This window comes from Solea solea, chromosome 11, assembly GCF_958295425.1.
Source record: "Solea solea chromosome 11, fSolSol10.1, whole genome shotgun sequence".
In the NCBI taxonomy this organism is placed as follows: Eukaryota; Metazoa; Chordata; class Actinopteri; order Pleuronectiformes; family Soleidae; genus Solea; species Solea solea.
Window position 1 is genome coordinate 15,391,521 of NC_081144.1, and position 23,177 is coordinate 15,414,697.

The following is a 23,177-nucleotide window of genomic DNA, read 5'->3' on the forward strand; positions in this document are numbered from 1 at the left end:
GGAAACCTTGTCTTTTCTTTTCTTTTCTTCTTTTTGTCCAATCTAATAAAACAATGTCTTCAATATTTATGTGAAATTCAGTCCCTATGGTTTAAATATCTACATATATGAAGGCCAGTGTGAGGTACAACAGATTTAATCAAACGAAAGACACATAGCAATATTGTCACTGTGTAATAATTATCATCATAACATCAGTCGATTGAATTCAAAACTTCAGTAAAGTTCAATCAAATGTCGTTTACTACACAGATTACATATGGAACCATGGGTTTGAGCGGGTTGTTAGTCAGTGGCCTCTTGAGAAGAAACAGGCGAAGGCAAAAAAAGAAAAAGAAAATGAAAACATGAACAGCCGTCAAAAACACCAAAATAGTTTTTGCAATTGACTGCATCAGTCTCAATGGTACACATTTGTTCAACCTCTGTGAACATGTTTTCACTGTTGCTTAGCAACTGCGGATGATTACAAATAATGTCAGGCTGCTGGTTTGGGGCTTTTTAAGATCTATATTTTATGTGAGTCAAAAAAAACAAACAGATTTTTCCCCCCGTTCACTCCTTTTGATGCCCGAACACACCCCAAAGAAAACAAGCCTCTTTTTTTTGTCTCCACTTTTTCTCCTTGCCCCCGTTTAGTGGCTGCTGTGCGGGTGAGCCCGTGCCACTCGCGTCAGCCCTCCATCATCTCCGACGCCTCAGCATTGGAGGGAGACCGCTCATCCACACCCAGTGACATCAACTCACCACGCCATCGGACTCACTCCCTCTGCAATGTAAGAGCTGCCCACCACTGCACCCTCCCAAGTAATTACCTCCTTTGTGCTAACTGCCAGCTGTCCTCCTGCCTGGCTGCTGTTGTTTCTCTCCACCATCATTATGGCTGAATATGTGTTTGCCCCACACGGTCGGTTGTGTGTTCACTCTGCAGCTGTGACTTGGATTCGTGTGAGAAGCAGTTGTGGTTGTGTGGACCAAGTGCATGCCTCGCAGCATGGGAAGCGTCACTTTTCTTTTCTGTCGTGATGTCTGTTCCTTCTGGCCTTTTGTCGCCCACTCTCCACTCCTTCACCGACATCTCTGATCTTGCATTTCTGTTCATTTGACGATCATTTCATCTTCTCTCTCTTTCCCTCCAGTCCCTAGAAGATTTGGAGGAGGCGAAGCGTAAGAAGAAGAAAGAGAAGATGGGCCTGGGCTCTCTGTCGCGCGTCTTTGCCCGGGGAAAGCAGCGCAAGTCTCTTGACCCCGGTTTGTTTGATGGTACATCAACGCCTGATTATTACATTGAGGAAGATGCAGACTGGTAAAGCACACATGCTCGGGCACACAACGCCCCGCGGAGCCATTTTGGCAATTGTTAGAAGAGAGGATTGTGTCCAAGCGCTTGTGTGCGAGATGATGGATGTGCATTTGATGTCACTGTGTACAGATATACTGATGTGCGTGCCTGTGCAGTCTCACATACGTGCATATTTATGCGCACGTGTGTGTGTGTGTGTGTGAGAGTGTGTGCATGTGTGTGTGTGTGAGGCCATGTCAGGTGGCGGAGGCGCGTCTGACTTTGCTGAAGTGTAAAACTTAACAAGCGGACATGTGTGTAAATAGAGTGAACCGTGTGACACAGCTGGCCACGTGGATGTGTTCTGTTGTATCCTCCTCCAAAATGACTGTGTTGTCACACCTTTTAATGATTCTGAAAACTGTTTTCAACCCGAAAACTTGAAGGACTGCTGTACGTGTAAATAACAACAGTTGATGTGCACTTTGTGCTTGTAAATGTCTCCTTGTCCTGAATGCCTTTTGTTGTTTTTGACATGTTCTCCCCTCCTCTCACTACCTTTTAACTTAAACTCCTCCCTGTTTATTGTCCTGCTTGGTCCCCCCCCCCCCTCCACACTGCCATGACGAGAACAGTTTCCTGTAGGCTACATGCAGACTCCTCAAATCCACAGCCGATGCCGTTGTACAACTCATCCGTCGGCTGTCCAGAAAACTGTGCAGAGGCACTGCTTCATGTTTTCTCAAATGAGACCTCAAAAGGACGTTGCTAAGCAAAGAATGAACTTTCTATGCAGAACAGTTTGTTCCCCAGCAACGTGGCGCCAAACAGGAAATGATAAGAAATGTCGTTTTCTATCTGTAATGATAGAATGTACATGACAAAAGGTACATGTGTGACATGCATGCAAATAACCCCAGTCCCTACATGCTTGTTAAAGGAAACCCTGCTAAAGGCAACTGTCTTTCTGTGGGTATGCTGTTGAGACGGACATCAACTGTCTTAACTGTCTAAAACAAACAAAAGAGAGGTCAGTTACTGATTTCACTGTGTTAATCCATGGTTTCCTCTGTTTTAAATGACGTGATTCTATTGGAAAAAAAAAAATTAGTCTCTCTGCTTTTCACATAGTTCTGTGATCTGAGCATAACATCCCAAACATGATGTGCTTTAATTTGCACCTACATGACTTCTTCATGCTACATTACATTTGATATCGTAAAGGTCAACAGTCACAGAGGAAACCAAACGCTACACTTTGAATGATGAAATAATTACTCCACTGATTCATGGAGCTTTATTCCATTTTCTCTCTGTAAGATCTAAAATTAGCTTCCAGCGATCTTTTTAATATATATAAACTTAAAAAGACTGTGGAGAGTAGAAATGTACTGGGAGAAGCGACTATAAAAGACAAAGTCATTTTGTCACCGGACAGTAAATATCAGCTACTATACCAACGAGAAATAATTATTAGACTAAACCTCAGGAACTGGGCCAGAAAATCACACTTGTATCAATTTTGAGGCCTGATTACGGAGCAGAATGTTCATTGAACCACTCTGACAATAACAAGTGCCAGTTTAAGCCATTGCTACAAAAAGCAATTAACTTGGTGCCAAAGGTTAATAGCATTTCTTTGAGCGAAGGAATGACTAAAGACATTGGATTTTTTTTTTTTTTTCTTTTTAATCCATGCAATGGATTGAGCTGGAGTCTGCACTGACCCACAGGAAGTCTGAACTCTCCCTGATATTAAACTAACAGTGGGCATTTGTCAGTTTCACCTGAAACGCTATAGACTCACAGATTACATTGGAGCTGTATTTAACCACAATGCTTGTCGAGACAGTGCACATGTAAGCAGTGTGGAGATCGTTATTATTTAACCCTTTGCTCAGCCCAAAATCTGGGTTTGCAGGTTTAGAAGTGAACCACTGAGATTATTTAGAGATTAGTCATGATGTATTTAATTGTATGTATAAGAACAATAGCTCAGCCAGTTTATCTCATTACACATTCAGTGAAATGTATGAAAATCAAGACTATTTTTTATTTTTTCATGTAATCAAACATATGTCCCCATGCTGATGGGGGAAAAAACATATCAAATGAAAACTGTTGTATCATTTTAGGTCTTGAGCCACAGTCTCTTTGTTTGGTTCCTTTTTTTTATTATTATGTTCCACAGATATTTTCCTTTTTGTAAATGAGATAACATCACAGAAATGAAATTAATATTATTATTAAAGAGTTTTATTTAAAGTCAAAAGATGTAGGCCTCATTGGGGGACTTCTATTGCGAGGTCCTGAGATGTTTAGCAGTGGCTCGTAGCAAACCATTCAAGGCATGGCAACAAAATCACCCTCACAAGAACTTAATGAAAAGGATAAAATTATTTTAAAATAAAATAAGTAATGTTGAATTTCCATGTGGCTGTCCTCTCTTTCCCTGTGTTCATGTTTGAGTGTGTATGTGTCCCTGTGTCGTTGTATGGATCTAATCCTGATTTGTCCCCCTACGCCATGGGAATTGCCATTTTTAACATATTATGTGTTAGGACACTAAAGCTTCCACATGGCCTCCTTTCCTCCCATTCCAACACTAAAATTCAAACATCCTGTTCTATTGAGATCAATAAAAAAAGTATATTTAAAAAAAGTAATAATAATAAATGGTGGATAGAAAGGAAGCCATGTCAGAATGTTGGAACACAACTCATACGTGTCAGCACTTGGTGTCAAGCGTGTTCTGCTTTGATTTGACCCTGGCCTCTTAACACTTAACCTTTTGCCTGACCTGCACCGGACTCTCAACACAGTCAAGTGACCCGAGACGTGACCAATCACACCAAGGTACAGCAGTTCCAACTGCAGAGAAGGTGAACTGTGTTGGGTTGCACGCTGTGTTTGCAGATGCCTCCTAACTCTCAAACATCACACATTGAAACTAAGCACTTCTTCAAGTTCCATCTAGTTCTGATGCAAACTGTCCAAACACTGTGTGTACGTGACTGTGACATGCCTAATCTGTTTGTTTTAGTTGGCAACAGCAACATCTTTGGATGTGACGCCATCAAAAACCTGGTCTGGAACTCTCTATGGCACATTACCATGATGAATTCAACATGTTCTTCATATAGTCGATTTAAGCAGGTTACCAAATATCTCATTTGCCCGTGTCTATGCTAAATTGCTGAATCTAGTTAATATCATGTCTGTCAACTGTCAGGAAGAAAGGCAATGATTGTATTTCCCAAGTAATAGAAACGTTACTTTAAGGCATTTTGGCTCTCTAGTTGGGTTAGCTAAGCTAATATAATATCAGATAACTGAGACAAATACAGAGTAGGTGTATTCATTTGTGAATTAGCTTCAAGTGAATTCATTAGAATAGGTGGTGAAGTGGTTAGCGCTTCTGAGTTGCAGCAAAAAGACTGATCTTGTGTTTGGAACAACAGCAACATTCTGCATGGGGTTTACATGTTCTCCTGTGTGTGTGTGTGTGGGGGGGGTCTCTCGAAAAGCATGCAGGGGTTAGCAGGACACTCTAAATTGACCGTAGTCGTGAATGTGAGAGTGAATTGTGTGTTTGCCCTGCGATGGACTGGCGACTTGTCCTGGGTGTACTCTGCTTTTCGCCTTATGTCTGCTGGAATTGGCTCCAGCGGCCCCCCGCGACCCTCGTGTGGAAGATAATGCGGTATACGATGAATGAATGAATGTATTTAAATGTAAACCGTTTTATTATACAGTCTGTAAAATGTGTGATAAACCCACATGCGAATATTTGCATCTCGGTACACAACACCAACTACCTCCTATTGTAGAAATGCAGCTGTACTGTAGCAATAATGGCAGCTTATACCAGCTTTTGGCAGCAGTCATACAATGTATGTATGTATGTATGTAGGCAGTGTCTTTCTGGAGGCAGAAATGAGCACACAACTTTTCAGTGTAATGCAACCACAGCTGTGGCTGATCCGACCCACTCCTACAGGGCATAAGGTCAGCCCCACAGGAGTCACAGGAGAGCAGTCTCAATGTCAGACGGTCAGTGTTGAGTGCCTAATGTGACCTTCCTGCACATTCTGTTCATCTAAAAGTGCATTACTGGCTTAAGCCCAAATTCTGATGAATATTAATTGGCTTTAACATTCAGTGAATTCATTCATTTAAGAGGGCACATAAAAACATCCAGTTTGAGATGAATTATGCCAGAGTATCCACACTCACAGTGATGAACACTGTAAAAACATAAATCTAAATCTTATACTTTATTAATCCCCTTAGTGAAATTATTTCTCTGCATTTGACCTATCCTAGAATTAGGAGAATTGGGTGTTGGGTACCTTGCTCAGGGGTACCCCAGCCCTTTTGACCCGGCGACCCTCCGGTTACAAGCCAAGTTCCCTTTCCACTTGGCCACGGGATCCTCTAACATGGTGGTACATTAAGAGTCCATGGAACAAGGTGACACACTAAGGGAGCGCCCTTCAATTTCTCAACGTTGCTGCTTGATGTGAGGCTCGTGTTAGCGTCCAGTTGCTGTTCGGAACTGGACATTTAGCCCCGAGCCCACAGTCGTGTCACAAAACAGTGCACTTTGGTTTTTCTGAGTGAAAATAAAGGCACACACCCCAAATTGACAGGCCACACCTCCCCATCTATATCACTGCAGGTCATGAACAGTCAGAGCAATGATAATATATTCATAGTAAAGCCAACACTCAATGCTTCGTCCACTGCTGAGGCCCAAACTGGTGCTAGATTGCCACCTGCTGGTAAAGACGTAGAAATGTCATTGAAATTATTTCTTGGCTTGATTCTGACCCTCAATTATTGAAAGAATAAAAATAAAAGCAGCACATTTCATTTACATACGTATATATGTATTTATGTAGATTAAAATCTCCTTTTCAAGAGGGTCCTGGATTTGACAAACACAATAGCAACAGATGAGCAATAGTACAAAATAAGCAAATAAATAACTTATGTAAGAATTTAACATTGGCAAATTATAAAAAAAATAAAAAAATTGGGGCATATCTTTTTTTAATGTGGTCCTAATGCATCATAATAAAAGAGACTTTTCATCATGACAGGCCTTCAGTTCTCATCTTCAGCTGTTGCTGCGGGCTGGTTTAGACCGATGACTCATGTTAGCTCGGCAGCTCAAACAGCTGCCTGTTAAATGAAATCCTCAAGTGAAAAGCTCTCTCATAAAAGCTGCAACATTGTTTATAACATCACTGGCAAACACTCGCTGTCTTGCAGCCAAAAGCTTAAAATGTTGTTAAAAGCCTGTTTGTTTTGAGGGAATTCAGTTTCTTTCCCCCGTTCACTGGTCTGATTTCATGTGGTTGTGATTTTAATTTGTTGCATTTTTACTTGATGAAAGGTGTTTTTTTTTTGCTTTTTCCATTGCTGTACCCACTGCCACCTCTGCCTTCACTCACAACCTCCACGACATCACCCACATTTCTCCTCCCTCCCCACTTTCCTTCACCCACTCACCCAGACTCAGACAGCATATGCAGCCCGACCCGCCACAGCCTCTCAGACGGGTCAGAGGACCAGCTGGACCGCCTCCAGCAGGTGGAGCTGGCCAGGCATACTCCTATGTCTCAGTGGAGGGCGGGCACTGTTCAGGCTTGGCTTGAGGTTGTCATGGCGATGCCCATGTACATCCGCACCTGCTCAGAAAATGTCAAAAGTGGCAAGGTAAAATAAAAACCACTGACATTTTAGATACTTTACCTGAAGCACAGTTTGTCTGCGAGCTGTTAGCTCCTTGAAGCTCTGACTGGTGCTGTTTTGACATGTTACAGGTCTTACTAGGACTAACGGATGAAGACCTGGAGCTGGGTTTAGGTGTCAGCAGCTTAATGCATCGCCGGAAACTTCGCCTGGCCATCGAGGATTACAGAAATGCTGAGAATGGTGGAGGGTGAGGATGGGACACTTGTGTAAGCTGTATCTGTTGTGAGAGTGTAAGAGGGCCATCTGTTGGTCATTTAGAGTAAAAGCATGTGCAGGAAGCACTGCAATTGTCTTTTTGAAATTGTACAGAATTCATAATGTGCTTCTTCTTTTGGCTTCTCTTTAAAAAGAAAAATCAATGTGTAGATGTACAGTATAAATCATCCAGATTACAAAAAACGCTCTTGCCTTTGTAGCAAGAAGACCCGGGTTCAAGACCCGGTTGGAACAGGGGCTTTTCTGCATGGAGTTTGCATGTTCTCTCCATGTGTGCATGGGTTTCTCCAGGTTCTCCTCGTTCTCAAGTTTCCTCCCACAATCCAAAAACATTCAGATTTGGGGATTAAGGAGATTGAACACTAGGTGTGAGTGTGAGAGTGGATGGTTGTTTGTCTCTATGTGGCCCTGTGATGGACTGGCGACACATAAAGTGGTAGAAGATGGATGGCTGCATGAAAAATTCACAACTTTAAATCATTTTGTGCCTTTACAGAATTAGTTCTTTGTTTCTCTGGATAATCCACACATGCACACATGGCTAAAACTAAACCCATGATATTTTCATTTGATGATCAAATTTGATGCATTAAGTTGCTTGTTGATGTCAACTTTCCAATGGATCGATCAGCAAATAACATCAGTACTTTGTCCCAGCACATTTAATAATGCCCAGAAATGTAATCGCACTCTCCTTCATTTTATTGTAATCTCATCTTGTGGGCAAATGTCAAGTCATGCCACTGGCCCTGTGGGTATAACAATTCCACACAGTGGTGCTTCCTGTTTCACTCAAAGCTTATTGTGGTTTCAGAGTGAAGGTCTTGGGACATTGCTTCGCTGTTTGTCTGCAGGCTGTCCAAGGCTGCAGATATGGACCACCACTGGGTGGCCAAGGCCTGGTTAAGTGACATGGGTTTGCCTCAGTACTCGCAGGCCTTTCACACTCACTTGATAGACGGGCGCATGCTGAACTCCCTCACCCGCCGAGACCTCGAACGCCACCTCAACATCGCCAAGAAGTTCCACCAGGTCAGCCTGCTGCTGGGCATCGAACTGCTGCACCTACTGGCCTTTGATAAGGAGGTACGTGTGAATCCACAGCACACTGTCAGCCTGGCCGTGCTCGTGCGGCTGGTAAAAATAGAACCTGTCTGTGTGTGAAAATGGTTTGCAGGCACTGCAGGCTCGCCGCGTTCAGTGTGAGCACCAGAACATGGATCCACTGGTGTGGACCTCTCATCGGGTCATCAAATGGATCAAAGATATTGACTTAAAGGTGAGAGCAGGAATGAAGAGAATGCCCACACACACACACACCTTGAAACAAATGCTGAAGATTATTGTAGGCCGTGGCAGTTTGCCCCCTGCACTTAGATAGAATAGATACAAATGTATTATAAGATTGCAGTCTTGTTGTGCTGAGTGGAGTGAAATGTCTTGTGTTTACTCAGCACTCACTATCTCCACGGTGTGATAGAAAGCCTCCGTTAATGTGCGTGTAAGCTGCCACCAGTTGATTACAAAGCCTTTCAGAGTACAGCCTGGAGGTGATGCTGCAGTATGAATATCACTCGGTCAGCATTGTCTTCTGTCCGAGCACGAGACATTTCCTTTATGAGGCATGAAAACAATTCCGGGTGTGCAGAGATAAGCCTGGCTGGACTGACAGCCTTTTAATATCCTAGGGGAATATACATTCACACCGATATCTGCTAATCAGTCATGTGTTCCCTTGTGTCACGGCTAATTTGGTATCATGAGACAGTTCGGTCTTTCCCTCGAAGGCTGTGTTTTTCTTTTACTTCAGACAATTTTAGGACAAAAGACGTCACTCCGTGGTTTTCTCTTCACCCACCTGTTCAGGAGTTTGCTGAAAATCTCCCGAACAGTGGAGTCCATGGAGCCGTGTTGGTGCTCGACCCCACGTTCAACACCGACGCCATGGCAACGGCTTTGGGAATTCCCAGCAACAAGCACATGGTTCGCCGACACCTCGTCGAGGAGATGAACAACGTGATTAGCTCTGCAAGGTGAGGGGGAAAAACAAAACTGAAGCAGATTCCGCTGTTTTTTTTTTTTACTCACTGGAGACTCTTGAACCCTATAATCTTCATGCTCCCTCATCTTCCTCAGACACATCAGGATCACTTGATTTCTGATTCTCATGCCTCCTTGCAGGGCAGATGCTAAACAAGACTATGAGCACTTAGGCCTGGGGACACCACCCGTCCTGCTTCGTCAGAACTCTTTATGCAGACAGCCCAGCTCTGCAGGCCGCCTCACTGATGACGAAGGCTCGCTGAGACGCAGGGCTGCCAAGGTGAGATGAAACAATAACAGGACTGGAAGACTCGCACTAGTTCACGTGAGCTTTTTTCTCATAAAAAAACAGTAATGCAAATGACTTTTTCAGCCTCCAGCAGGATTCAGCCCTAAAACCCGCAGTGGGCTGGACCTGAGTTGCCATAGCAGCTATGGTTCTCTGCCTCGGGAAGTCCGAGACCAGACTCCACCCAGAACCGAGGGAAGTCCGATCCGCGGTTTCACCACCATCGAGGTGACCAACGTGTGAGGGAGATGGTCCCAGTGCAACACCATCATCACAGCTCCATCATGGACAGTTGTTTCCCATGTATGAACTTGGGATGATTTTTTTTTTCTTCTTCTTCTTCTACTGCACTTTTTAAAAAGTTTACTGATTTAAGAATCACAGTGAATAGCTGACATTTAGATTCTTCCCCAAACCCAGAGAGTCATGAGGGACTCAAACTAAATGGTTATTTTTTCTATGTAGTTTGTTATTGTTGACTGACTGTTCCTCCTACAGTGAGGGATTTAAGAACGTTTGTGTATAATACAGGGTAATGAGAGACACAACCAAGAAAAACTGTTCTGGTTCATTTCATTCTGCTGTTTGTGAAGCCTCGTCATTGTAGCCGAGTAGGACGGACAGACAAAAGACTTGAACTGAATTTTGAATTCTTGAGTAACGCTATGTTTGTAAGTCATTTTTCATCTGGCACATCTACAGTCGTGTCGAAACAAAGGTAGCTCCGTCCCTCTGATGTTTTATACTGTGCGCTAACATGGAATATTATTCAAACTGCGTGGAAATTACAGACGGTCTGCAAAGTTGTGTGTCCACAGATGTGAGGATGACAAATTATGTGTCGCTGTAAATGAAGTAAAGATGTCTTTCTATAAAGAATAGACCAGCTTAAACAAGACTAACTGTTATATAATGAGATCTAATACAGAGGCAGGTGATGTGATTCATCAGAATATGAATAAATAAATAAGTAAAGTAATGGTGACAGTGAAGATCATCGACGGATGTCTCAGGATGATCTGAATAAAAGTGATAATGATGGAAAAAGTGGAGCTATTGCACAAACCCTCATGATCAGAATCACTATAACAGCTATATATGTACTGTTCCAGCCTCACAGCTGAGTCATTCCATGGACCTGTACTCGCGAAAACAACTTTCTTGGTCCTGACTGACTCCCTTTATTTGCTCATTTAAGAATTCATAGATGTTATGGTTTCTCTAGTTTAGTGATCAACTTCACTTTAAGAAAGTTTTAGTGTCTAAATTTCAGCACACATCCTCAGTCTTGCAACGTAGGATCCTCGGATGATTCAACCATGATCACTATACGACGTTGCCTAAGGACACATCAAAACATGCTGCTATAAACTACATGACCTAATGGGATAATGATAGCAGCTCGACCTGTGGCTCTGCAGCCCATCTACAGTGGCTCACTGTAGCATCAAAAGAACTGTTTTTAAATGTTTGTCTTTTAAAGTATAGACACCTCTTATTTAGAGATCAGTGATATTTTAAAAGCTCCCCAAACTCAACAGACCTGTGTTTGAAATATGAGAAGCCGTTACCACGACATGGACACTTCCTTTCTCAAGCATGAAATCCAAACAATGAGTGGAAAATAAAATATTTTTAGTCATTTTCCACAAATAATGGAGGGACTCATTGAGCTACAAAGTTCATGGTAGGCCTACACGTGCCAGTTATATTGTGTGTGTGTGTGTGTTCCTTTGTTAACGGGTAGTTCTTAAATGTCATAAATACAACAAACTATAGTTCCTTTAAAGATATATATACTGATATATATATATACATATACAGTATATATATAAAGAACGTATTTCAACTTCATTTTATGGGCCAAATAGAATTTGTGGCTCCAGATTATTTACATTTGGGTGGTCCCTTGAGCGACAGTCACACTTCAGGCAGTTTAAGGAATCCAAGCCTGGAGTAGAATCTGTGCGCTAACACATTAGAAATAACAACTTCATTTATAAAACAAGCATTGCAGCAAATAACCGTTCAACAACCCACTCGTTTGTAGGAAACACACCGATTTATATTTATGAATAAGAGGAGCTATGACGATGCTGAAAAGAGGAAGTGGTTTTGGAAATGTATGAATAAAGGATGATAATAAAGCATGGGAATTAGACGAAGATTCACCATTGGAGGAATAACAATGGGGCAATATTAGGCAATATTCTCTATTGAACTCATTTGTAGAAGAACATGTCTGTGGCTTCAGTGTAATCCATGTGGGAGTCATATTAGATAAGTTCATTCTCCTTAAACAAGGAGTGTCAGAGTGCTGTAAAACAAACAAAAGGCATCATCCCTACATATAATTGTCAGGGTGAGTGCACACTTTGCTGGTTCTTGGACAGTATTTTAATGATGTTCATCAGTTATGACCCTTCTATGATTTCCCCGCTGCATACTGCATGTTGACTGGAGTATTTTAGTTTAGACATAACGTGGTGCAACTTCCTCACGGTGACTCAATCTGTGTAGCAAGCTCCGAATGACACAGCACAGAATGAGACAGCTCCACTCTGGCTCGCTGCCCTAACCCTCTTTAAAAAGTTTCTGGTAATCCACCCATGGTTTCAGGTGATGTCCCACCCATTTAATGTTTGATCGACAAATGCTTGTCACGAAATCAGAACAGTGGTCGTTTCCTTTGCCTTATGTATGGTTGTTGTAGCAGATACAAGTCCCAACATATTTACTGAAGAAAATAGAGCCTTATACTAATTTGCTACACCTACATTTAGAGTTATCAGAGCATGTAAATCAGGTTTATTTCTATCTTGCAGCAACATTGTTCCTTTGTAGTTGCCAAAATGTTGCTTAATTCGATCACAGGCTGGTGGTGATACTTCAATCCAGACTACCAGATGCAATCAGGGCTTATCCACTGTGCTACTCTGTCCTTCCTGTGTGTGCATGTGTGTGTGTGTGCGTGCATGTGTGCATGTTTATGTGTGCTTGTAGTAAAACAGAGGAACCAGACAAAAGCTCCGGGAGGAACAAAACCTCCCCAGAGCCCAACAACAAGGCTGCCTCACCTACAAGGAACAATACAGCAATAGCAAGTGTCTGACCTGGTTTTGTCATTATCGTAAAATAGTTAAGTCTTTACTGTGGCAGGCAGATACAGTGGAAGACCCTGGGACAAGGAAGCAGGGGTGGAGCCCACTTTTTGCTGCTCTGGGTAGCTTTCATGACAAACTCAAAGAACTGTACATACACAATCACATCAGCATAACTGACTAAATGCATGTTAAAAGTCTGTGTTATGGGAAAACTGGCTGGGTTGGTCCTCAAGGCTGGTTCGTCCAAAGGGCTTCAAAGGAGTGACAGTAAGTGAGTGGTAAATTTACAAAGAGGAAGTATAAATCTCATATTTATGGCCCACATACAACTTACTGACTTGGTCTGTGTTTTATGGGGAGGTACTGCGTAAGCAACGTGAGTCAGTGATGTTCATCCTGATTTTATAACGGCAATGATTTAGGAGGAGATTTATACGAAGTGGTCAAATATTGGTGTGAAAAACAGAAAGAAACAAACACAGAGCAGTGAATGAGTTCTCAAGACTCATTTTCATTTTGATTGTATTGTTTTCCTGACGTTGTGAAGACGACCTATGCATCGTCACACATAAATCACAGAACGGACATAAAAACAGACTAGAAATAAAACAAATGTTTTCACTAGTTGACTCCAAAATGAAACAAATTCCACTCTCCCCTTAGGGAGAAAAAAAAAACTGACTGCATGATGAGTCAGCGCATCAAGTTACACCAATTCTCACTGTGTTACTCCTTAGGGAAAAAAGTTGCCTGGGTATTAGACCCAGAGTTGGGGGTTTAGGATGAGTCTGCTGTACATTGCTAATAATACAATCTAATGGGTTTAAAATGTTGTGGACTGATAGAATCAGTTCTCCTCAGGACCTCTAAGCTCTGGGAATTTGCCAACTTGTTTGCAACACTCCTGATTGTAGCTGTGACTTATTTAAAAACAGCTGAGTCACAGAGGAAAAATTACTTCATTTTAACAAGTAAATGTTTTAGTTTTTACTGTAACTGTTATTTCTGCGATTACTATTTCTCTGTCTTACACCATTTATGCATTTAAACGTAATTTATCTGGAAATAGCTCATTGGAAAAACTTTCCAGGAACTCATTCAGCTCAGTGTTTCCTAATGTACGGGCTGCGGCCCACTGGTGGACTCTGTAGGTATTGCAGTCTGAACTACATACATGTTCCCCATTCACCAAATTGGGGGAAAACACAAGTTAAAAGATAACAAGGCTCATTTTTGAGCTCTTGTTCAGTTAATTTCTATCACTGAGATTGGCCTTTTCTATATAACACTGGGTATTGTTTCCTCTGAGGACACTCTTTGGGACACTGTCATAGAGACAGTAGGGAACTTCATAACAGCCTTTTTGTTTGGAAGGTCACCCATAGGAAAGAAAGTTGCAAACGCATCTTATAGGGAACGGCATCATCTTCTTCCACTAGAAATGCAGATACATTTTTTAATTTATATTTTGCCTTAGAGGCCACATTTGAATGGCAGCCAGTAGCACACTTCCTCTTTAGCAGACAGCATTTTTGTTGTCGTACTGGTCATGCATTTACATGTCAGAACAAGCAAACAGAGTGCAAGTTACAACTACTGCAAAGTCTTGTATTGCACTATTGTCCCCTTAATATCAGTGACATCGTAAAAAAAATAAAAACAATAATAAATCATGACTGCTCTATACCCAGCTAACAATTTCTGGTTCACAGAATATTCTGAGAATGTTACCTTTTAGTTTCCTGAAGATTTGCCCCAGGTTGTCCTATGGTTCTCCTAATGTTAGCTCTCGGTTGCACATTCGTTTCTCAGAACATTCCCCTAACATTACTTTGGTCCCACCCTTTATTCAACCTTAATAGAACGTTCTGTTTTGGTTTAAGGGAGATATAGTTAGATAAGTCACAAGAAAGTTGTTGTTGAGTGAAAAACATCTGGCACGTTCCAAGATTAACATCACTGGGACTATGACAACCACGCTGAGGTAAAATACCAGACATATTTTAAACATGTGTTCCCCCCCTGACTGACTTTGTCATGTATGAAGACTGGCAGTGAAAGAGTTAATGAAAGTGGGCGCGTGGCGCTGCTCAGTCCCCTCCCTCTCTGCCTCCCTCTCTCTCGCCCCTTCCCTCCGCCTTCTCTGCATGTGTGTGTGTGTGTGTTTGGGTGTTTGGGTCCGTCCGTCTCGGGGAGGAAACAAAGTTTCTCATCTTCAAACCCTTATTAATACGGAATCCTGCCACATACACACAACAGCAGCGCGTCAGTGAAGGTCCACACCTCCCTGCTCGGCGAAGAAGAAGAAGAAGAAGAAGAAGGAGGAGGAAGAAGAAGAAGAAGAAGAAGAAGAAGCAGACTTCACTGTCTTTGTCAGACCATGCAAAGGTAATAAGCGGGAATACCGTCACTCCCTGAAAGAGTACACATGAAGTAACAGGCCACTGAAAGTTGTACAGTGTAGTTGTACAAGTTTGTGTTTGTTTGGAAAGTCCCGAAAAGTTGTTTTGGGGTTTTTTTTTGAAACCGAATTACGTAAGTGTAGTTGTGAGCAGCCCGCCCTGCGTTTAATGAGGCAGACTCTGCACTGAAGTTAAATAACGTTTACTATGAAGTAAGTATGTAAAATATAATGTTCAAACAGGAGCGACCCTGACACACACACAGGCGTAGTGTAACCCATGACCTGATTTGTTCAGTAAAATGAGAGTAAATAGTGTTTAAAACTGTTTCCACTGCACAGTGGGACTTTTTCTATTATAGACTAATCAGCCAAAGCATTAAAATCAGTTGTCATGTAATCATGTGGCTAATGTGAGCATATCTCCCTTACATATGTGTTTTAGCCAGTTTCCATCAACATTTACAGTTTCATATTATTATTATTATTATTTTTCTAATTAATTTCCTACAGAGTGGATACAGAGACACGCCCCAAAAAATGATTTGCAATTATCAGCATAAAACAATATCTCCTTTGTGTCCTAAACTCCATCCAACTGAGCTAAAAATGAATCAGATGCAAAATGTGTTTTTCATTTATCTGTGTTTAATTCGGTGCACATTGTGATTTTTGGATTTAATGTGTTTATATTTTTACATATGTTTACTGTGTGTACATACAATACTGTGTAAAAGTCTTGGGGAACCACCAGCTCTGTTGTTTTTGTCTGTCACATTCTGGGGATCATTGGTATTTGGATTGGAATGATGAGACAAGTTGGTCTCATATATTAGCAAACTGTCAACATGTGGATGTGATGTTCAAACATGTCTCGATTAAACCCGATATTTGTCGACTTGAAATAGAAGGACAAACACAAACTAATGTAGGACTAACTAATGACATTTATGAGGGTTCCACTCCAGGTTTAAGAGAGAACCAGGGTCGTGCTATTGTTCAAGAGTCAGTGTAGGTCACAGTAAATACTTGACACTTTAACCTGTAGAAGCAGATTATTTCTGTTTTAATCTGACAAATATGTTACTTTTAAAAAGAATAAATGTTTCCCATGTTTTCTGCATGTGTTCCAATAAATTGCGAGCAATAATTATACTGTATGGTCATTATAACAAATAATGTAATGGTGGCCTCAGACATTTTGAGTATTCACATTCTAATAATAATGAAACTTTTCAATATCATGTCTGATCGATGTATGTCGTACAGGGATCTGTGGATGAAGGGATTGTATGAGCACCTCTGTCAGTGTCTTACACACCTCACTTTACTGTATTATGAAATAAAACTTCCTGTCTGGAATGAACCAAGACCGACCATATACTATGACACATTCCTTCACACCCCTGAGTGAATCAGCTGAATTTTGCATGTGCATGTGCTTTGCCTTGTATGATATGAGGATTTTGCCTGGTGTCCAGTTGTCATGATGAGTCTTCTTCAGTATCATACCATACATTCTTTGGTGGGGGGGGGGGGGTGTTCCTAAAAATGGAGCTGGCTTTACTGACTCCAGATCCTCTCTGTGGCCCTCAGCAGGTCTGGGCGTGTCTTTACGCACTGGCTATACCAACAAACTTGGCTGTGTAACTATGTAAGGTTAATTCTCTGGTGTGATTACTTCAGGCACGTATTATTGTATATTCACAGAGGTCAGGTTATACAGTATATGGAAAGTTAATTTTTAAAGTTTTGTTTGAACTCTACAGCAGTCCTTTCCTACTCTCTGATCTAGTAACAATTAAAACAGTTATACAGGAGGGGTGGCCTTGGGATTGATGGTAGAGTATGCTGGTGGTATTTTAGTTGCGTTTTTTGGTCTACTGCTGTCATATGCTGCCAAGAGCTATTCTCCTTCCAATTTACATGAAACAGGTAATAATCAAAACAAAATAAGGAGGGAAAACAAACCTGCCAGTAATCTTGCATCATTACTTGAAGGACTTGTTTTGTGTCAATAGCAGTCCTAATTTCCCCCGTGTAATTTGCTGACATAGGATAACTAGTGACTGAGAGGATCAAGTCCGCTGCTGTTAGTTGTTTTTTTTTTTTACTGTGCAACACACCCACTTCTAGAAGCTGATAAACAAATCCCTGGACATGAGAGATAGAATAGAGATCATCATTCTGATAAAGGACTGCAACTAATGATTACTTCAATCAGGGGTGTCAAACTAATTTTAGTTCAGGCTCCACATACAGCACAATTTGAAATCAAGTGGGCCAATTTCCCTTGGTTTTATAAAGTGTCATTTTACACAATACATTATGAACCACCTGAAGTTTCTTGAGAAAAACAAGTGAAAATTCAACAATGTTATGCCTAAGTTTACCATGTATATGTTTGCATTATAACAGGCAGATCACAGTGGATCTACAAAGGCACAAATCATTTAGTCACAGGTATCTGGAAATGAAAGAAATATAGTATTTCACATTTTGATTCTATTCATAATGTGAAATTGTCACATATTCATCCTGCGGGATGGATTTAACTGTCCGGTGGGCCAGTTCTGGCCCATGGGCCATATGTTTGACACCCCTGACTTAAATCAAAGATTAATGTATTGATACATTTCTCATTTAACTGTTTTTTGGTCCATAAAAGGCCAGAAAAGTTTAAAAACCTGAGCTATTCAGTTCACTGAATAATCGTGATCATCAGAAAAGATGGTGATTCATTCAGTCATGGATTACTATATATCAATTTATTGTTGTGTCGTGACACCATGTGCCTTTCTCTCTACAGCTTTTAAACCTCACTGGTGACAGTTTTCCTGAAGTTCAGAGACTGACAAGATGCGCTCCACCGTGGATGCAGAGAGAAGAGGAACTAGCAGCAACAACAATAACCGCAGCAACAGCGGCACTGGAAACTCTGGTTCTCAGTATGCACTGTGTGCTCTGGGGGTGGGGCTTATTGCCCTCGGCATAGTGATGATTGTGTGGAGTGTGGTACCTGCAGACTCAGCCAGCAACAGCAGCAGTATTTCAGGAGGAGATGGTAGCACTGGGGGCAGGAAAAACAAAGCATCGTCGGTGGCCTTTGTCCTGGTGGGTTCTGGGGTGATCATGCTGCTGCTCTCCTTGTGTGTGGGAATGAGGAATAAGCAGCGGGAGCAGCGCTATCTCCAGGAGGTCCAGAACAACCGCGAGGTGGCAGATCAGGGCGGACGAGAAAGGTGAGTCCAATCTTTTAATAAATATACATACGGCACTGTGCAAAAGTCTCAAGGTACCGCCACCTGTGTCTGTCTGTCAAAATCTGCCATCAATTGGCAAATTTCAATGATGTGAGTGACTGAAAGTTGGTCTTATACTGTATATAGGCCTCAAACTCATACAACATGTGGATTTATTGCTTGCACGTGTCTTATACAAACTTGGTATAATAGACCTCCTTTGCAGGCTCGCAGCAGATCTTTTTCTACTTGAAAGAGTAGAACAAACACAGGTAGTGTAAGTTTCTAAGGGTATCTCACACCAAATACATGATACTATAACCTAAGAAAAACTGCATACATGGTTCCTGTATTTTCTCAATGTGTTCCAACATATTGAGATATATAATAGATTGAGATATAATACTATATGTTTATACTGTATGGTCATTATAGCATTGCTAAAACAACAAATCAAAAACCTTTGCCCAGTACTATATACTGGTACACAGTGCTAGTACAAGGATGCTACATTTGACCTGGTATTAACATCTGTCCTGAGTGACCTGATCACATCCTGATAATGCAAAGTACAGGTCTGAACACTCCCAATGTGTCGTCCCGTCCGATCACATACCGGAGCTGCATGAACACAGTCTGTCCTCTACATGGAGAGACTGTCTCCTCAGCTGTTGTCTCATGCACTGTAGTTTCACAGTATTTTACACTCTTCAGCGCCCAGACATTAGTTAATTTACATTTAAGCATTTACCGTAGCAGACGCTTTTATCCAAAGTGACTTACAAAAGAGGAATAAGCTACATAGAAGTAGTCCTGGAAAGAACTCCACTAGATAGGACCAGTGGAGATTGCAGAGGTGGGTCCAAGTGCAGAAAGAGATGATGCAGGGGAGGGGGGAGGGTAAGTGCGAGGACAGACGATGCTCTTGGAAGAGCTGGGTCCTCAAGAGCTTCTTGAAGACAGACAGGGACGCAGCCACAGCCATATTATTAACAGTGATTTTTTTTCTAATGGTTAAAACTTTTTTCAAAACAAGTAGTGCTTTGATATAGGGCTGAACAGTTTTATACATAATTGATTTGACTAACATTTAAAATGATTAGTGTGTGATATTTGTGCAGATCTGTGAGAAGCAAAGATTTTCTCTTCAGTCCGTAGCATATGGTGTGTATAGGTCAGGACAATATTTAGTCTAAAATGGTCATTTGACTCACATTAAGGCTTAAGGAAAATATTGCGGCTCCTGCAGAATTGCTGTAGGCTATATTACGATTTTGATGAAATTTCGATTTACTTTTTTTCAGCCGTACTTTGACTCACTCGGCTCGTTATCTCCTTTCTCTGTCACTCACACAAACAGGCTCACGGCGAACACTCAATCTGTTAAAAACAAAATGTAATTCTTGCAAACTGATGACATCGTTGGCTATTAAACGAAGGGCGAGGACATCAGATCTGATCAGATGTGGTCACAGGAGACTCATACACGATGCATTTCAATGCCAGATGTGAACCGTTACACTTGAGTCTATCCACATGTAAAGTGAACACTGAGAGAACAGATGTTAATACCAGGTCAAAACATTTTGTAATAATTTATTATTATTGTTATTATTGTTGTTTTTGTTGTTGTTGTTGTTGTTGTCATTATTATACCATATTACCCATGATTGTTTATTTTAAGGGTAACTCAAGAATATCATATAGATAATTTCACAGAGGTATGAAAGTCATTTATTGGCCACAAAATCCCTGACAATGAAGATCATACTTAAGCACTGATGCCTTGGTAAAACACTTGACATCAGATTTTCATTATGAAGATTATATGCCTCTTTGACTTCTGAAATCAGATTTCAATCCATGCTTACTTTTCCCCCTGTTTTCACAATCATCTGCAGTGCTGAGGAACAAGCGCAGAGGTATGCTGTACCCACCTATGAGGAGGCAGTAGGCAGTGGCCAGTACCCGGTTAGTCAGAGCAACCACCATCCAAGCTCCTCCCATCTACCTTCCTACGATGACCTGGTTGCAGTTGATGGAGTACAGTATGAACACGAAGGGTCAGAGCCCGCAACTGCCACGTCACAACTACCCGCTCCGGCCTCCAGCGCTCCCACCGCTCCCACCGCTGATGCGCCAAATCGTAGATCTGCGAAAAATACCCGCAAGCTCCTCCCTATCAAGATCCGCAGGATTAAATCAGAGAAGCTGCACATGAAAAACATTGATAACGCTCAGCCAGCAGCTGAAATCAGTGTGGAACCACTAACTCCACCACCACAGTATGAGGGTAAAGTGCCTCCCATTTAAGATCAACATGATCTAAACTTAAGCCAGGACTTGAAGATGGCTTTTCCTCCAGAATGTTCACAGAGGCACTTTTAAAGTTCAGCAATGATCACGTGATCACTACGAAGTAGGTAACAGAAAATAAAACTAGATTTTTTTGGGAACTGACTGGATCTGTGAAACAAGTACAGACGGACTTGCTGGATCTTTTCTTACTGTGACAATGTGGCACAGTGAATTCAGAGCAGCCACCAAAAAGCAGTGTTTCTTGACGCCAAAGTTGTTTTCATGACATTATTTGCAGTTGTGGTATTTGTTTGCATGCATGAATACAGTACACGCAGGTGCACTTAATCTGTGAAGTGTCTGTACTACAAGTGCGGTATTGGATTCCTGCCAGTAGTTTCCTAAAAGTAGACTCTACGGTGTGTGTGACATTGTTTGCATTCACCTGACCCGACCTGATGTGGAAACTCCCTCATTGTCAACAGTATTTGTACAGTACAGGACCGTACTTGTGGTCCAGACAGTCAGTTTTGTATTAAGATTGCAGAGAGTCTACTGTGTCTTACACACACACACACACACACACACACACACACACAGGTCTGTGCTCTTACTCTTTTGTTTCTTTCTTTGTCTGCATAACTAAAACATGTTTTTAAAAAATATATTTATGTAGCATATAGTGAGATGGAGTGTACTGGACTGCACCATTTAAGATGCTTCTTTTGCTAAGCATAACATCAGCTGCAGCTGCCATGACTCTTAGTAACAGGCAGGCTAAACATGGTCGGTAACGTTGTTGTTGTTAAATGTTTGAAGAAATATACAACCTGTTTTACCGTATAGTATCAGTACACTTAAACAATATTTATGTTTAACAGAAAAAAATGAACCTGTTCCTCTTTTTTTTTAAAACACTGTGCTGCACATGAAGAGGTCAGTGGAACAGAAGCTATTTAACATATGGAGACAATGTGAAACAGTACTTTCACTTTAGGGAAGCTGTATTTTAAGGTAGGGACTTCAGCTAAATTACTATTTGACAGCCAGTTTAAATAAGTAAACAAATTATATTTGGAAGGACATCGTCAATTTGAGCATTCGGAAACACTGGTCGACATTTTTTTTTACCGATTTGTGGTGTTTTAAGGACCAGGCGACTAAGAAAATAATCAACAGATTGATTGTTAGTGGAAAATAATCATTAGTTGCTCAAATTAGAAGATGATGTTTAGTCTTCCATTGGAGGCATGATTCTGGCTATTTGATCAAATCTTATATACAGGTTTGTAGCTCTGGTTTAGTTGGTGGTAGGGTATGACCAAAACATCATTGCTCACCATTAGTTTACCATTTAACATACATTTCTCCCTCAAAGTCTCACGTCATCATGTTTTTATGAAGTGGTAATGCTCACTGACGGCTGTGTCTTCCACTTGTAGCCACTAATGTGCAGTTTAATGTGTTCAGAGTCCCGCCGATGCCATACCTAAAGCATTTCACAGGACTGAAACTAAGCTAAGATCATGCTCTTTCGACAACAGCATTGCTTTTGTTCCTATGGACAGTAGAGAAGGAAGTATGACACGACACGAAGGAAGGAGCTTTGTGAATAGTTGAAAGCCCTCGGCTGTAGCCACAGTGAGCACAGTTGAGCTGTAAAGGCAGCAGCCTCTGCTTCTTGTCTGTATTCGAGATGACCAACAGAGAGTTTCTTTGACTGTGCAGCTGTGCCATAATAACAGCAACTATTACTCACCCTCGCACTCATCACATTCCTCCAGCCACAGCTCAACTCGCAGCCCTGTTTTCACTTAAAAGTTTGCAGAGAAAAGAGACATTTCGAGGTTTTAAACAGTTGCAGTTTATTATCACTCACGCTAACATTTCAAGTTTGGTGAAGTTGCACAATATTTCTTTTTTTTTACCTTTTTTTTTTGTTGCAAAAGGCACATTTTATTAGTGATTTTTTTTTTTATAAATCGTCTCCGGTGCAGTTAATGTGTTAGGATTTGTTGTCAAAGCTGAATGGAACAAGGTCATTGACAGCTTAACAGATGTATGTCCACATTTCTGTCACTTTTTTTAAGTTAAGACTTTTCACACTGTGTATTAATTATCTATAAAGACTCCTTGTACCTCACTGGCCACAGAACCAGAAAACCACATGACTGATTTTATTACTCTGTATTCAAGAAGGTTTTAATTGGATGAATGTCAGTCATTCTCAGTGTCCAAGTGCCCAAAACACACATTTCTTGTTTCATCTACTGTTGCTTTTTTTTTTTTTTTTTACAACTTATATACATATAATTCCTTTTATACTGTGTGTACTGTGAATATATACTTGTCTGTCATAGTTTTAATTGTGTTTGTGGAAAGTTTTGTCCGCCCCGGAAGAGCAAAAATAATTGATCTCATGAATATTTTATGAGAAATAAAAGTGTTTGTTTTTTTATGAAACCAGTGTATAAGATGTGTATTTCGCCTTTGATTATTATTCTCATGCAATCATTGTGATTTTCTTGTTTTAGTTTCT

General features: G+C 41.1%; 2 protein-coding genes across 13 annotated transcripts in view; both read left to right on the top strand.

The window, feature by feature from the left end:
• LOC131468847 (kazrin-like) overlaps positions 1-10,642 on the top strand; it is a 160,946-nt gene extending 150,304 nt beyond the window's left edge. For 8 of the 12 annotated variants that reach the window (XM_058643499.1, XM_058643500.1, XM_058643501.1 and 5 more), the window contains 9 exons: positions 640-776; positions 1,140-1,263; positions 6,804-7,006; positions 7,114-7,232; positions 8,116-8,347; positions 8,439-8,540; positions 9,128-9,294; positions 9,443-9,584; positions 9,678-10,642. In XM_058643499.1, the coding sequence (XP_058499482.1) occupies positions 640-776; positions 1,140-1,263; positions 6,804-7,006; positions 7,114-7,232; positions 8,116-8,347; positions 8,439-8,540; positions 9,128-9,294; positions 9,443-9,584; positions 9,678-9,836 (1,385 nt within the window). In that variant the 3' untranslated portion in view covers positions 9,837-10,642. Of the gene's footprint in view, positions 1-639; positions 808-1,139; positions 2,248-6,803; positions 7,007-7,113; positions 7,233-8,115; positions 8,348-8,438; positions 8,541-9,127; positions 9,295-9,442; positions 9,585-9,656 lie in introns of those variants that run through there. The other 4 variants (XM_058643502.1, XM_058643503.1, XM_058643510.1 and 1 more) reach the window with 4 other exon arrangements.
• A 3,688-nt stretch (positions 10,643-14,330) lies between these two features.
• Positions 14,331-23,101, top strand: tmem51a (transmembrane protein 51a). Its single transcript, XM_058643915.1, has 3 exons — positions 14,331-15,085; positions 17,908-18,340; positions 20,242-23,101. Exons 2-3 carry the CDS (start codon positions 17,958-17,960, stop codon positions 20,651-20,653), a joined length of 795 nt encoding a protein of 264 aa, XP_058499898.1. The 5' UTR covers positions 14,331-15,085; positions 17,908-17,957; the 3' UTR covers positions 20,654-23,101.
• The last annotated feature ends 76 nt before the right edge of the window (positions 23,102-23,177 follow it).

Bases quoted from the DNA above. Each gene is read 5' to 3' on its own strand.
- tmem51a (XM_058643915.1), top strand. From the start codon at position 17,958: ATGCGCTCCACCGTGGATGCAGAGAGAAGAGGAACTAGCAGCAACAAC. The intron at 18,341-20,241 runs GTGAGTCCAATC...AATCATCTGCAG, and splicing joins GATCAGGGCGGACGAGAAAG to TGCTGAGGAACAAGCGCAGA.